Source organism: Chaetodon trifascialis, chromosome 9, assembly GCF_039877785.1.
Source record: "Chaetodon trifascialis isolate fChaTrf1 chromosome 9, fChaTrf1.hap1, whole genome shotgun sequence".
Taxonomy (NCBI): domain Eukaryota; kingdom Metazoa; phylum Chordata; class Actinopteri; order Chaetodontiformes; family Chaetodontidae; genus Chaetodon; species Chaetodon trifascialis.
In genome coordinates this window covers 18,564,511-18,578,793 of record NC_092064.1, presented here as the reverse complement: position 1 = coordinate 18,578,793, position 14,283 = coordinate 18,564,511, and the positions used below count along the sequence as shown (strand labels likewise).

Sequence of the window (14,283 nt, the reverse complement as noted above, 5' to 3'; positions counted from 1 at the left end):
TCTCAATCACAGCAGTGACAAACACACATATACAATAGCTGCAGATTCCCATTGTGCTATGTTTCCCTGGTGTATTTCCCGACAAACCTGTAAGCCTCCAGTTTATGGTTGGTTAGCTTGTTAGCCATATAAACAAACACTATGGCTACAAAGAGACAACATAAGTCTGTATGATTGTGCTTTAACTAGTGTTTACTGCATCTTACTGTATAGTTCATCCTGGTTGACAGTTCAGAGGTTATGAGAACTGAGTGAAAGAATACAGCGGCAGCCCAGGGGACAGAAGAGGGACATTCCTGTGGTTGAGAGCAGTAACTGCAGGGCTGCTCGGGGTCAATCTCATTGGGGCTGACACAACTCCAGTTGACTGACTGACAGCCTGATTTAAATAAACGAGCTGCTGAATGGGTGTCAACGTCTAAAAAGGGCAATCAACATTTGCTAGAGACGTTCTCAATCTTTCTCACTTGCCACCATCTTCTTCTTGTTCGTGATCTTTCACCTCAGTGTAACAAACTGTGGTTATCCTACAGGGTGGAAAAATATGATCAAAGCAAGAATGGAAGTGAGTATGGAAAAACTAATATACATTACTGAAGGAAAGCTGGGAATTTCTGAATTTTTGTGCGGCAGCTTCATGGAGCTTTTGAAACAAAATGAGGGGCAACTGGAATAAGATTCTAAAGTGTAGCAGTCCATGTAATCTTCAAGATTTCTGATGCCTGTAGGCTAAAGATGAAACTACAGCCAGAAGAAAGTTAGCTTAACTTGGCTCAAAGACTGGCAAGCTCATGGAATATCTTGTTTGTTTAATCAGTACAAAGAGCATAAATGACATGCAGCAGTGCTTTGGGGCTTATGTGCTGGTGGAGGGGCTTGTTCGGGTGTCATGACTCCCCTGGTGTCTCCACTGGTTGCATCCCCATCCTCATGGGGACCCCAGAGAATCAACATGCCTGGCACACATAACCCACGCTAACTGCTTCCCCTCGCTTCCAGCCTTTATGCTAAGCTAACCAAAGCATCTTCCGGTTGTAGCTTCATATAGATTGTACTGATCTCTCCCCATGAAAGTGCATTTCCCAGAATGATGAATTGTTGCTTTAAATCCCATACAGCAGACACAGCAGACAGGGTGACATAGTAAAATGGATTACCTGGGCAGCAGGCGGTAGTCTCCAGCGTAGTCGTCATACTTGAACTGGACCACATTTAGCTCAGAGTTGTAATACTTACAGGCCTGCAGGAGGGGACGGAGATTAAGTTCAGTATGATAAAATATTAACTATCCAAAATGACGGACCTGGGGCAGCTGGAAAATCTGCAGACAATGAAGACAACTCCAGCAGAGTGAAAGTACAATCAGACCTCAGCGCTCTCTCCCGAGGCCTCGTTACTGATGTGTAGGCTGGGATTCATCATTAGATTATTTAAATTATAAAAGGAACTGAATTAAGACTCTGTCCCCAAGGAATCTGCAAATAGAGATATCTTAACATCTGAATAGATTACTTGTCTGTCTCAGGGGTTGAAAGAGTGCTCTCACTGGGTGTGTACTATTACTACGTATTGTCCATACACACAAGCCGCAGAGACGGGGAGGCAGCTTCCCTTCCTGTCTGCCTGCTGAACGCTCCACCGCTGTTCTCTTTCATCCATTTGTTTGGAAAGATTCTGATCTTTTGTTAACAATGTCCCAAATTATAAACAGATGAAACATATTATCAGCTACAATATCAGCCTCAGACAGGACAGCACACACACACACACACACACACACACACACACACACACACACACACACACACACACACACACACACACACACACACACACACACACACACACACACAAAGTGTCAGACACACATGCTAGTCTCCAGTGAGCTGTGACAGCACTGTCTGGGGACTTTCCTTCTACTCAGACATTATTTCTACACTTAGCCTTTGAGATTATGGCTGGTCGCCCTGAAATGAGCCCTGATGCACACATGCACATGCAAATACACATCAAGATATATACACGCACACACACATCTGGTTTATTTTAGAGGTATGGTGAAACTGCTCCACTGGTATCAGGATGTCCGACATTAAGACAGCCTGAACTGACAAACCACCACCAACTGAAACCTCTTTTATTCCAAACCTCAGCGGCTTCAGTTAACACCAACACACACACACACACACACACACACACACACACACACACACACACACACACACACACACACACACACACACACACACACACACACAAACTCCCTCACCTGTCTGACCAGCAGACACTCGGCCTGTAGCTCTGCCCCCTCTGGAACAGTTGACTTGAGAGTCCGACTCTCCTGAGGCACAGTGGATACCTGAAGAGACAAAAGAGATTAAACATGAACCATGAGGGGAAAATGAGCAGAGGTGGTATTTCACAAAGCAAATGTCAGATTTAAGAAGTGTGGGTGTTGTTGTGCTTTTATATATTAACTAAACCGATCACAAGTCAAGATATGTGAGGATCTGAGTGAGTCACCCGCTTAAAAAAATCCCCTCGGGGGGAAACTGATTATTGTTCATAGGAATTCATTCATTGATCCATCTAGTCAAGCGAATTACTCAACAACACAAAATCATGGCCACTGAGAATATTTCGTTCTGTGTGTATACACATCGTGAAACCACTGTGGAGCAGCGTAACCTGCTAATGGCTTGGTAAGTAACAAAAATGTGAATCATATGTCATAACCTTCAGAGGCGCAAGGCGTCATCCAAACTGTCAAGTCATTTTTATAGTTACAGCTCAATATTATAAAGCACAAGACGGATTTTAGGCTGATGTGTTAGACAGCTCTCTCCACCATCAAAACACCAAATCCTCTTTTGGATGAACGGCGCTCAGCCCTACAATCTACTCCGCGCCAAGGAGCATTCAAGCTGTTCTGGAGGCCCAACATGTTACTGATACACTTTGAGTTGTTGTTGTTCCTTATCAGGTCTACTTGTCAAGCTCTATTGCTCCACATGATGCTTGGAGAGGACATGAAAAAAGTTATCCTGTATATTGATGTAATATTCATTCAGTCCTTCTTCTTGAAATTCTTTCTGGCCAGCTTTATTGCAGTGAAGATGAATAATTCAAGTCGAATCTCTTAATAAGTATTCCATTTCTCAGAAGCGGTTAGACACGCAACTAATAACCTAACCTATCAATCACGTAGTTTTAATTATATAGAGTATATTTTATGATGCCTGAGACAGAAAATCAACGCTCAGTCTTTATGGTACATGGTCATATTCAAGAAGAAATATTCTTCAAAGTGTGCACAATGGGAATGAAAACAAGTCAGCATTAAAGATCTTGGTGCCTGAACAGAGACAGACTTTGATTTATAGAATCCAATCAGCTGGCTGGAGCGCTGAGCTCACTAACCAACTGGCAATGAAGCAGATCTAGTAAATGCCTTTTGTGCATTAGCAATACTCTGCCAAGCCACTTTCACTTACAATTATGGAAATTGACTGTAGGCTGCGGAGACAAAGAAAATCAGAGGAGCTTGTGTTGTAGCCAGACAAAGCTGGGAACCAGTGGAGTCATGCATTAAAGCCACAACTCCAGGGGTCCACAAGCAAACGTTCCCCTTTACCACAATGAGCCAATTAGGTCATCATAATGTGCAGTGGATCTGCGTCTGCAGAAACGCATTAGCAGAGTAATGAAAGCACTAATGAACAAAGAGCTAAAGGGAGCCAGAGAGAGGAAAGTGTTGACTGTAATGAAAAGACCGCAATGCTTAACATGCATGATTGGTGTGAGTAAATCTGTTATGCTTGAGAGGAAAAAAGGTGTCACGTGTTGCATTTTAAACAACGCATCATTGTCAAATTAGGAAGCGACATCTTGGCCTCTGTCCGAAATCACTCAATATTTACTGTGCAGTGCAGCGCAACATTTACTGTCTGCCATTAGTGGCTGAATTCTGAGTGCGAAATGTACGCACAATTGAGCAATTCTCACAATGGAAATAAAGTGCATGGCATGTAGAGCACTTTCTGCTAACAGCCCCACGGTGCAATGTGTTGCATTTTATAGATGTGAAAATTACACAGGTCAGCAATGATGCAAAATGATGATTATCCATAGGCGCCCAAAATCTGAATTTACTGCCCACTGTGGAGCGGAGGGTCTCAAACTGAGGGGACATAGAGCCACTGCGGGGTGGATGACTAAGGGAAAAATACAGAGGGAAACAAAGTTGAATAAATATGATCCATCCATCCATTATCTTCCGCTTATCCGGGGCCGGGTTGCGGGGGGAGCAGTCTGAGCAGGGACGCCCAGACCTCCCTCTCCCCGGACACTTCCTCCAACTCTTCCGGGGGGATTCCGAGGCGTTCCCAGGCCAGCCGAGTGACGTAGTCACCCCAGCGTGTCCTGGGTCTTCCCCGGGGCCTCCTCCCGGTGGGACATGCCTGGAACACCTCCCTAGGGAGGCGTCCAGGGGGCATCCGATAGAGATGCCCGAGCCACCTCAGCTGACTCCTCTCGATGCGGAGGAGCAGCGACTCTACTCTGAGCTCCTCCCGGGTGACAGAGCTCCTCACCCTATCTCTAAGGGAGCGCTCCGCCACCCTGCGGAGGAAACTCATTTCAGCCGCTTGTATCCGGGACCTCGTTCTTTCGGTCATGACCCAAAGTTCATGACCATAGGTGAGGGTAGGAACGTAGATTGACCGGTAAATCGAGAGCTTCGCCTTTCGGCTCAGCTCCTTCTTTACCACGACAGACCGATACAGCGACCGCATTACTGCAGCCGCTGCACCGATCCGCCTGTCAATCTCACGTTCCATCCTTCCCTCACTCGTGAACAGGATCCCAAGATACTTAAACTCCTCCACTTGAGGCAGGAACTCTCCTCCAACCTGAAGGGAGCAAGCCACCTTTTTCCGGTCGAGAACCATGGCCTCGGACTTGGAGGTGCTAACTCTCATCCCAGCTGCTTCACACTCGGCTGCGAACCGCCCCAGCGCATGCTGAAGGTCCTGGCTCGAGGAAGCCAACAAGACAACATCATCCGCGAAAAGCAGAGACGAAATCTGCCGGCCCCCGAACCGAACCCCCTCCGGCCCCTGGCTGCGCCTAGAAATCCTGTCCATAAAAATGATGAACAGAACCGGTGACATAGGGCAGCCCTGCCGGAGTCCAACATGCACTGGGAACAGGTCCGACTTACTGCCGGCAATGCGGACCAAGCTCCTGCTCCGGTTGTACAGGGACTGTACAGCCCTCAACAGAGGGCCTCCAACCCCATACTCCTGGAGCACCTCCCACAGAATGACGCGAGGGACACGGTCGAATGCCTTCTCCAAGTCCACGAAGCACATGTGGACTGTTTGGGCAAACTCCCATGAACCCTCAAGCACCCTGTGGAGGGTATAGAGCTGGTCCAGTGTTCCACGGCCAGGACGAAAACCGCATTGTTCCTCTTGAATCCGGGGTTCGACTATCGGCCGGATTCTCCTCTCCAGTACCCTGGAATAGACTTTACCAGGGAGGCTGAGGAGTGTGATCCCCCGATAGTTGGAACACACCCTCCGGTCCCCCTTTTTAAAAAGAGGGACCACCACCCCAGTCTGCCAGTCCAGAGGCACTGTCCCCGTCTGCCACGCGATGCTGCAGAGGCGTGTCAACCAAGACAGTCCTACAACATCCAGAGACTTGAGGTACTCAGGGCGGATCTCATCCACCCCCGGCGCTTTGCCACCGAGGAGCTTGCGAACTGCCTCAGTGACTTCAGCCCCGGTGATGAATGAATCGACCTCCAAGTCCCCAGTCTCTGCTTCCTCTACGGAAGACATGACAGAGGGATTGAGGAGATCCTCGAAGTATTCCTTCCACCGCCCGACAATATCCCCAGTCGAGGTCAACAGCTCCCCACCTCCACTGTAAACAGTGTTGACAGAAAGCTGCTTCCCCCTCCTGAGGCGCCGAACGGTTTGCCAGAATTTCCTCGAGGCCAACCGGTAGTCCTCCTCCATGGCCTCCCCGAACTCCTCCCAGACCCGAGTTTTTGCTTCTACAACCGCCCGAGCTGCCGCACGCTTGGTCTGCCGGTACCCATCAGCTGCCTCAGGAGTCCTATGAGCCAACCAGGCCCGATAGGACTCCTTCTTCAGCTTGACGGCATCCCTTACTTCCGGTGTCCACCACCGGGTTCGGGGGTTGCCGCCACGACAGGCACCGCCGACTTTACGGCCACAGCCATGGACGGCTGCATCAACAATGGAAGTGGAGAACATGGTCCATTCGGACTCAATGTCTCCAACCTCCCTCGGGATCTGGTTGAAGCTCTCCCGGAGGTGGGAGTTGAAAACTTCCCTGACAGCGGGTTCCGCCAGACGTTCCCAACAGACCCTCACGGTACGTTTGGGTCTGCCAAGTCTGTCCCGCTTCTTCCCCTGCCAGCGAATCCAACTCACCACCAGGTGGTGATCAGTTGACAGCTCAGCCCCTCTCTTTACCCGAGTGTCCAAGACATACCGCCGAAGGTCAGATGATACGACTACAAAGTCGATCATTGACCTCCGGCCTAGGGTGTCCTGGTGCCACGTGCACTGATGGACACCCTTATGCTCGAACATGGTGTTCGTTATGGACAAACTGTGACTAGCACAGAAATCCAATAACAGAACACCACTCGGGTTCAGATCGGGGAGGCCGTTCCTCCCAATCACTCCCCTCCAGGTGTCACTGTCGCTGCCCACGTGAGCATTGAAGTCTCCCAGCAGAACAATGGAGTCCCCGGTTGGAGCACTTTCCAGTACCCCTCCCAGGGACTCCAAGAAGGCCGGGTACTCTACGCTACTGTTCGGCCCGTAGGCCGAAACAATAGTGAGAGACCTATCCCCAACCCGAAGGCGCAGGGAAGCGACCCTCTCGCTCAGCGGGGAGAACTCCAACACATGGCGGCTGAGCTGGGGGGCTATAAGCAAGCCCACACCAGCTCGCCGCCTCTCACCGCGGGCAACTCCAGAGTAGAAGAGAGTCCAGCCTCTCTCAAGGAGTTGGGTTCCCGAGCCCAGACTGTGCGTGGAGGTGAGCCCGACTATCTCTAGCCGGTACCGCTCAACCTCCCGCACTAGCTCAGGCTCTTTCCCCCACAGTGAGGTGACATTCCATGTCCCCATAGCCAGAGTCGTTGTCCAGGATTTGGGTCGTCGGGGCCCCCGCCCACGACTGCTACCCATTCCACATAGCACCGGCCCCTTCTGATCCTTCCTGCGGGTGGTGGGCCTACGGGAAGGTGGGCCCACGTCGCTCCTTCGGGCTGTGCCCGGCCGGGTCCCGTGGGCAAAGACCCGGCCACCAGGCGCTCGCCTGCGAGCCCCAACCCCAGGCCTGGCTCCAGGGCGGGGCCCCGGTGACGCCAATCCGGGCGACGTATGCTTCCTTGCTTTAATTTCTTTCATAAGGGGCTTCTTGAACTGCTCTTAGTCTGACCCGTCACCTAGAACCTGTTTGCCTTGGGAGACCCTACCAGGGGCATTAAGCCCCGGACAACATAGCCTCTAGGATCATTCGGGTACTCAAACTCCTCCACCACGATAAGGTGGCAGTTCAAGGAGGAGAATAAATATGATTTATGTGGGAAAATAAACAAAAGAGTTTGCTGATGTTATCGTGCTGACCTTTATTTCACTAAAATTCAAATTGCATCCTTTGTTATTGGTCGCTTCCCCTGTAGAGTTATTAAAAACTGAATGATGGAACGAAGGAAGGATTTTGGTACAATGCTACGGATCTGTATGATTTCATTTGTTTAGTAAACTGCTGAGATCGATACGAGGGTTTGATTGATGTTGAATTCTTCTTGTCAGAGCTCCGGCCCTGTGGAAGCCATCTTATCCTCTGCAATGCGCTTTACCTTGACTTAATGTTATGACAGTGTGGAAGGATTAGTGTAGACGTATGTTTAACAGATTCATTATCATGTCAAATGAATGCATTTTAAGGTGCTGTCCGTATCATAACATGGCAGTAAAGCAACATAAGTTTTGCTGTAGCTGTCAATGGTAACAGCCTCATAAATGTGATGAATTACACATTTATTTACACTTTTTCTGATTTCACCTTGTTTGTGAACTGAAAATATGGATTTTTCATGGGTTTCACACCTTATCGCAAGATGTTTTAGTCGCCTTGGGCTTTAACCCACTGAAAATGGCATCTCAAAATCCTCATTTTGGTGTATGAACCTTTGTTGCATGTCGCCTCCATCTCTCTTTTTCCTTTAGCTCTGTGCTGTACACCTGTCTAATAAAGTTAAAAAAATGCCCATAAAAATACTTTCAAAATGTGTCATGGCAGCCTCTGGTAACATGCAATGAGTCAAAACAAACTGATGAATAACTCAGTAATGAACTGAAGCAGGACTGAACCATCAGGCCATCACACACACACACAGACACACACAAGCACGCTTACGGAGAAATCGTTGTCGGGGAATAGGAGCAGGTCTCTGAGAGGGTCTTCCTTCAACTCGTCCCCCAGTTCAGAGATGACAGTCTCATAGTCAAGAGGATCGATCAGCTTCGGCTTCTCCTGCTGCAAATGGAAACACAGAATCCTTCAATCAGCATGATACAAAACAATAAGATGCAATAAGATAAATAGAGAAAAGTGCCAAGTGCTGAAAGCTGGCATTGAGGGGATCAACTACTTCTTGGTTAGCAACATTTTCAAACTTTCTATTGTGATAATGTCTTTATCTAAAACTCATACAGTGAGTTTTTGCTCACCAAAACCTTAATTAAAGGATATTAAGTATCAAAAAGTGATGCTTTGGCATCTACACTGTAATTTGGCACATTGGAGGTTTTCAAATGATACAAAACCCTTCTGTATTTTTATTTCATATCTCATATCAATTAGCCGATATTGCGAAAGCAGAAAAAAAGCCTCAGTCTAACGAAGTTCGACACATTTTTCTTATAGCACAAAGATTTTATCAAAAGCGGTATCCAATGCAGATAGTCATGATCATTTCCTGTGTTATGCCATGACATCATCAGGACCTAAAATAATCGAAGAGGAAGTAGCACCACAGCTGAAGCTGAAGCTGAAGCTGAAATGAGGCTCAGACACGACACACAGAACAGCACAATTAAAATTAGCTGAGACTAAAAAGAGAAATATGAGTGTGAGACGGCTTCATTTCAACAGACAACATAACACAGGTGGATTTTCCAAACCACCAAACTAAAACGTGTAAAGCAATGCCGCTCTTAAGACAGAACAATCCATTACACACTAACTCTCTCTTTCCTCAAAGAGGTTTAAAACTGTGCTGAGGGATTATGTAGCGGGTCAACGAGTCATTTTCAACATGTGTTTTACAGATAGAGCGCAGCGCTAAATTACATCTGTCGTTCAGAGAACAGCAACAGCAGCGAGGCTAGAGCTGGAGCAGGCTGTGGTGAGGCATGTGGAGGAAGTAATGATCTCTGGTTTGGTTCACACGCATACAGTGCAGACCGGGGCTTTTACCCGCCACAGCTAGCTTAACAGTCAGAACAGGCCTCCTGGCCCACCACCAAGAGAGAGCACAGAGGGGAAGAGCAAGAACGTAACTCAGCTGAAGGTGATCTATGTTTTAGGGCAGCTCTTACCACCCATGCTGCATACTGTTAACTTCTACAAGTGAGCACACGGATTTACACTGTCAGCATGATTTATGCTCCGTCCAGGTCTGCAGTTCATCTAGAGTGTTATTTTCTAGTTCTTTGTTCCATTCTGTGACTGTTTAGCCAAATAAATTGTCAAACGCCATAATAATGGATTGAAATTTTGAATCAATTGTATTTAAAAAAAAAAAAAGCTAAATATGTGCAGCATTTTCTCAAACATGAGAATTTGCTGCTTTGCCCTGTTTTATATCACTGCAAATTAAAGATCTTTGAGTTTTGGGCTGCTGGTCGAGAAAAAACATGCAAACTAAAGGTGTCTGCTTGGGTTCTGAGAAATCATGATGGGCATTTTTATTATTTTGAGCATTTAATCACTAAATCAAGTGAAATACCTGTCATATCGATATCGACTGAATCGATGGTGGAAGTAATCATTGGTTGTAGTTTTGTGGCAAACAGTAATGAGCTGATTAATGACATGAGAGACGCAGTGGGCAGGCAGGTATATTCAAGCTTGAGCACAGTGACTCTGCCCTGACCCACGTGACGTCAGAGTGAATGTTTGAGGGGGAAAGGCAGACTTTCACCCTCACCAGCCGACATCATTAGCTGCGCTAGGTGTGCATCATCGCTACACACATGATTTAATAAGCTGACTTCAAAGTGCTCTCCTCTCTCTTCCTGTCACAGAGCCTGACTCAATGTAGTGTAACAAGCAAATCTTCAAAAGAGGAGGAAATGAAGCACACAGATATCATAAAGCACAGATACAGTATAACGGCCACAGGCTGTGGGCTATAATCATTAAAGCTGTATAAATCACAATTATGACTATGGCTGAAAGCGTGGAAGCGCTAAACCCAGTGTGTTAGTCAATAAATACTATTTGAGAGTGTAACGCCTTGACTTTGTCACAACAGGCAGAGATAGAAAGAAAATACATACAATTCTCAGGTGGTTGAAATCCGACCGCACTCGTTTGCTTTTTATTCTCTTCCTGAAGGTGATTTTGCTCCTGAAGCTCATTGTGAGCAGAGTTGAGTGCGTAAGGTGTTACCACAAAAAAAAAAAGCAGCAAAACTCCCACTAGAAAACGGGGTTAAAGTCAAATTAAAAGTGAACTAAACAAAGCGCACATCGGCAGGCATGTGCTCTATCAGAAGCAGAACTAACACTGAGGGTGGGTTTATGAGTTTGTGTCAGCGCACGTGGATGTAGAGGAAGTTGATGTTTGGTGTCCAACGCACACACATGCAACCGAACGCACAGAAAACCCCAGCAAATGCGAAACCAAACACCCAGACCGACACATCATTCTCTCAAGGTCTTTCACAGTCTGAGAATTCAGCAAAGACAGGGTGATGTAAGACGCTGCTATCTGTATTGAACGAATGAAGCGTACAGACAGTCAGTTTTTACAATCTACATTACTAAAAGTAAGCACACACACAATATGAGACCACTCTCTACAGTCAAGCACTGTCATTTACTAACTCAACCTTACGGCATCTTATCTTTCTCTGTCCAGAGTTATCAATAGCACACCGTCGCCCAACACATTTTCTCTAACAGAGCATGAACTAGCAACTAGCAAACCATCAGCTTCCTGTTCTAAAGCAGATTGTCCTCCTGCCCCTCCTGCATGACACACTTGGCAGCACACGTATATATATATAAAAAAAAACATATGCAAAATGAAAACACACACAGGTATTCACTGATGCATGTTCCCCTTCTGAATACGAACAATATTAATACACGATAACAGCTATGCCTATGTTCGCCTGCACACACATTCACTTCCCCCAGTTTAACCCTCATAGCAGAACAGAGATCTGTACAAGAGGAAACACTCCCAATGATACAACAAACTATACCTGCTGTCAACACATCGCATACGGTGCCGCCATTAGGCTTATTATTAGGCTATTCCCACTTTAAAGGGTCGAATTGCTTATTGCTAAGGAAAACATACAGGACGTGTAGTATGAATTTCCTCTTTATTTTTGGCACATTTTGACTGAATTTTAGGCCACATTTGTCTTACAGCAGCATTTGAATTAGTATATGGGACACAGTGAATGGTAATCTCAGGTAAATATCTCAAAATCTGAGCAAACAAATATGCATCTACATGGTTAGATACCACTAGAGCTATGTGAGGAAATATGATTTTGCTCTTATAAATCAAGTGAACTGAGCCCTTAACGCTTCTGTGATTACTTTGATATGGAGAAGTCGTACTTTTTAACATCTGGCTGTCTTTTATTCAAATCTGAGGTGGTGGTACGTGCCGTAACTTACAGTGTGTGGAGTCTATTTGCTGGTAAGTAGCAGCTAATTTTAAGGGTAAAGTGCAAAAGCTGTTTCACATCTTTTACACAGCTGTCAAACACAAATGCGTGAAATGCAAAGGTTTGTCATCTGTGTCGCTTTGAGCCTGCATCCTGCTATTTATGACATTTTATGATTCAGCAGAGACGACGCTACAGTCTGTCTCATGACTGCAACGCTCATGTTGACGAGGGAGCGAAACAAAAACGTGGCCCTGCAGGACTACCAGGACCAGACGTTTCAAAGTAAACCATTAATCTTAATCTACCGTATGTTTTCCTAATTTAATAACCATTAATAAGTCTTTGATGTTTTGCATGTGAAACAGTGAATCATAATTACGCTCTCAGCACTGCACTCCTTCAAACCTATTTAACGTCAGCAGCAACCTCCTCTTCTTTCACTCTTTCACTCCCTCCATCCATCCTCTGTTCTGCACCAGCTGCCTCAGCTGGCTCCATCCCTCCAGTCCTCCCTCCCATCCCCTCCTATCGCTTCCTCATTTCATCAAACATCCTGAGCAGCATACTCCTTTATTTCTTCATCCTTTGATTCTCTCCTGTCTCTCCCCTGCTCCCTTGTTCTCACCCTATTAAACATCCCTTTTAACACCTCTCCCTCAGTCCCCCGCTCCTCTGTTTTCTCTCTCTCCCTCCCTCTTAGCAGGGGTGAGATAGTGGGTCTTGGTGTTGGTAAACTACAGCTGTGTGGAGGGCACAAATAGAGCACTAGACTGGTGGCTCACAGCATGGCTTTCCTCCAGCATAACTTTGAAGAAGGGAGTGAGACGGAGGAAGAGGAGGGAGGGGTCTGAATTAGTTAGAAGAAAAAAGAGAAGCAGAATGAATCTAAGCAGGGAAGTGATTAAGATAAAAGATGGAGCGAGGGTTCACCTCTTTGCACATTATGCGTGCAAGCTGGTCTGTGTCATTCTCAAGCACAGATTTAAGGGCTTTTCATTTTGTTGAGGGAAATTTGTGAGCAAAGTGTGACCAATACAGAGACGGGGGGAGTGAGGAAGAAGAGAGGGAGTGTGAAAGATTGGTAGGGAGTAAGAGAGAGAAAGGGTGAGAGCAGGGGACAGAGACAGCTGAGACAGCAGAGAAGAGAAGAAACAAGACAGAAGCCATCTGCTTTACATCATTAGAGCAATACAGAGTTCGGGGAGAGACACGGTGGGACTAATGGAGGCACATACTTCTAAGAGAAGTCGCTCCTCTTTGTGGTGGCAGTTTGATGTGTTGAGTTAGATTTTTTCTAACTTCCTTCCTTTCTACCAAAACACAAATACTACAGTTTTTGTGGTGGGTGTCTACTTAACACGTCTATTTCAGGCTGTCCATTCAGCTGTGTGAACGTCTGTGCATGCATGACTGTGAATGGACAAATAATTCCCAAAAATCACACATTTCGTCAACGGCCAATCAACCAACTGATCGCACATTATCGAACAAGGTCTAAAGGGGCCAATGCCAAAAGAGGATTGACAGTGGCCAAAGAGAGGCTGGAGGATTTGCATTCTTTCCCCAACCACAGTGTCAGTGACAGAGGGTTAGACAGAGTGTCAAGCTTGGAGGAAGAGACGGGGAAGTAAATAGGGGTGCTAGGGACGACTTACACCATGTAGCAAGTGTTAAATCCTATTGTGTACAGTATATGTTGGCATTGATGTTAGTGTGTTTTTGTTTGTTTTCTTCAGTTGGATTGCTTATTATCATTACTGCAGATTAGGCATTTATTTTTGTTTTAATGTCTGCAAATTTCAATGCTTTTGCTACTGAGGACTCCCTTGAAAATGAAATGGTGCATCTAATTAAATTTAAAATCATTAAAATTATGTGATGGCTCTAAAGAGCCCTTGATGGAAGCCATGGTTGCAATAAAGCCTTTTTGATATTCTTACTGCCAAACTCCTTTTTTAAAACACTTTTACCTTTTATCCTGACAGTTACGAATAACACACCTGACCTGTGCTACTACTCTCGCTCAGCTTAAAACTGAAGATACTGAACTGCTTTTGAAGAAACCCTCTCTTGATCAAACTGTGTTTGTGAGCTTAAGACTGTTTTCCAAACATTTCTACTGAAATACATACATGTCATCAGTTTTATGACCACAAATCCTGACTAGAAAAAGGAGAAGGCTCTCATGGCATTAAACAAGTTTTAATAAATTGAGCTGCATTTGACCTTTGGAGTTCTCCAGAGCTCCATACTTGGGCCATTACAATTCTCCATCTGCATGCTGCCACTAATATACATGAGTTTCCTTTTTT

General features: G+C 46.0%; 1 protein-coding gene across 6 annotated transcripts in view; it reads right to left on the bottom strand.

Annotated features, from left to right (window-relative positions):
• dock10 (dedicator of cytokinesis 10) overlaps nt 1-14,283 on the bottom strand; it is a 62,283-nt gene that overhangs the window by 27,440 nt on the left and 20,560 nt on the right. For all 6 annotated transcript variants that reach the window (XM_070969811.1, XM_070969813.1, XM_070969814.1 and 3 more), the window contains exons 2-4: nt 8,473-8,592; nt 2,270-2,359; nt 1,158-1,240 (exon numbers count right to left, since the gene is read on the bottom strand). In XM_070969811.1, the coding sequence (XP_070825912.1) occupies nt 1,158-1,240; nt 2,270-2,359; nt 8,473-8,592 (293 nt within the window). The remainder of the gene's footprint in view (nt 1-1,157; nt 1,241-2,269; nt 2,360-8,472; nt 8,593-14,283) is intronic.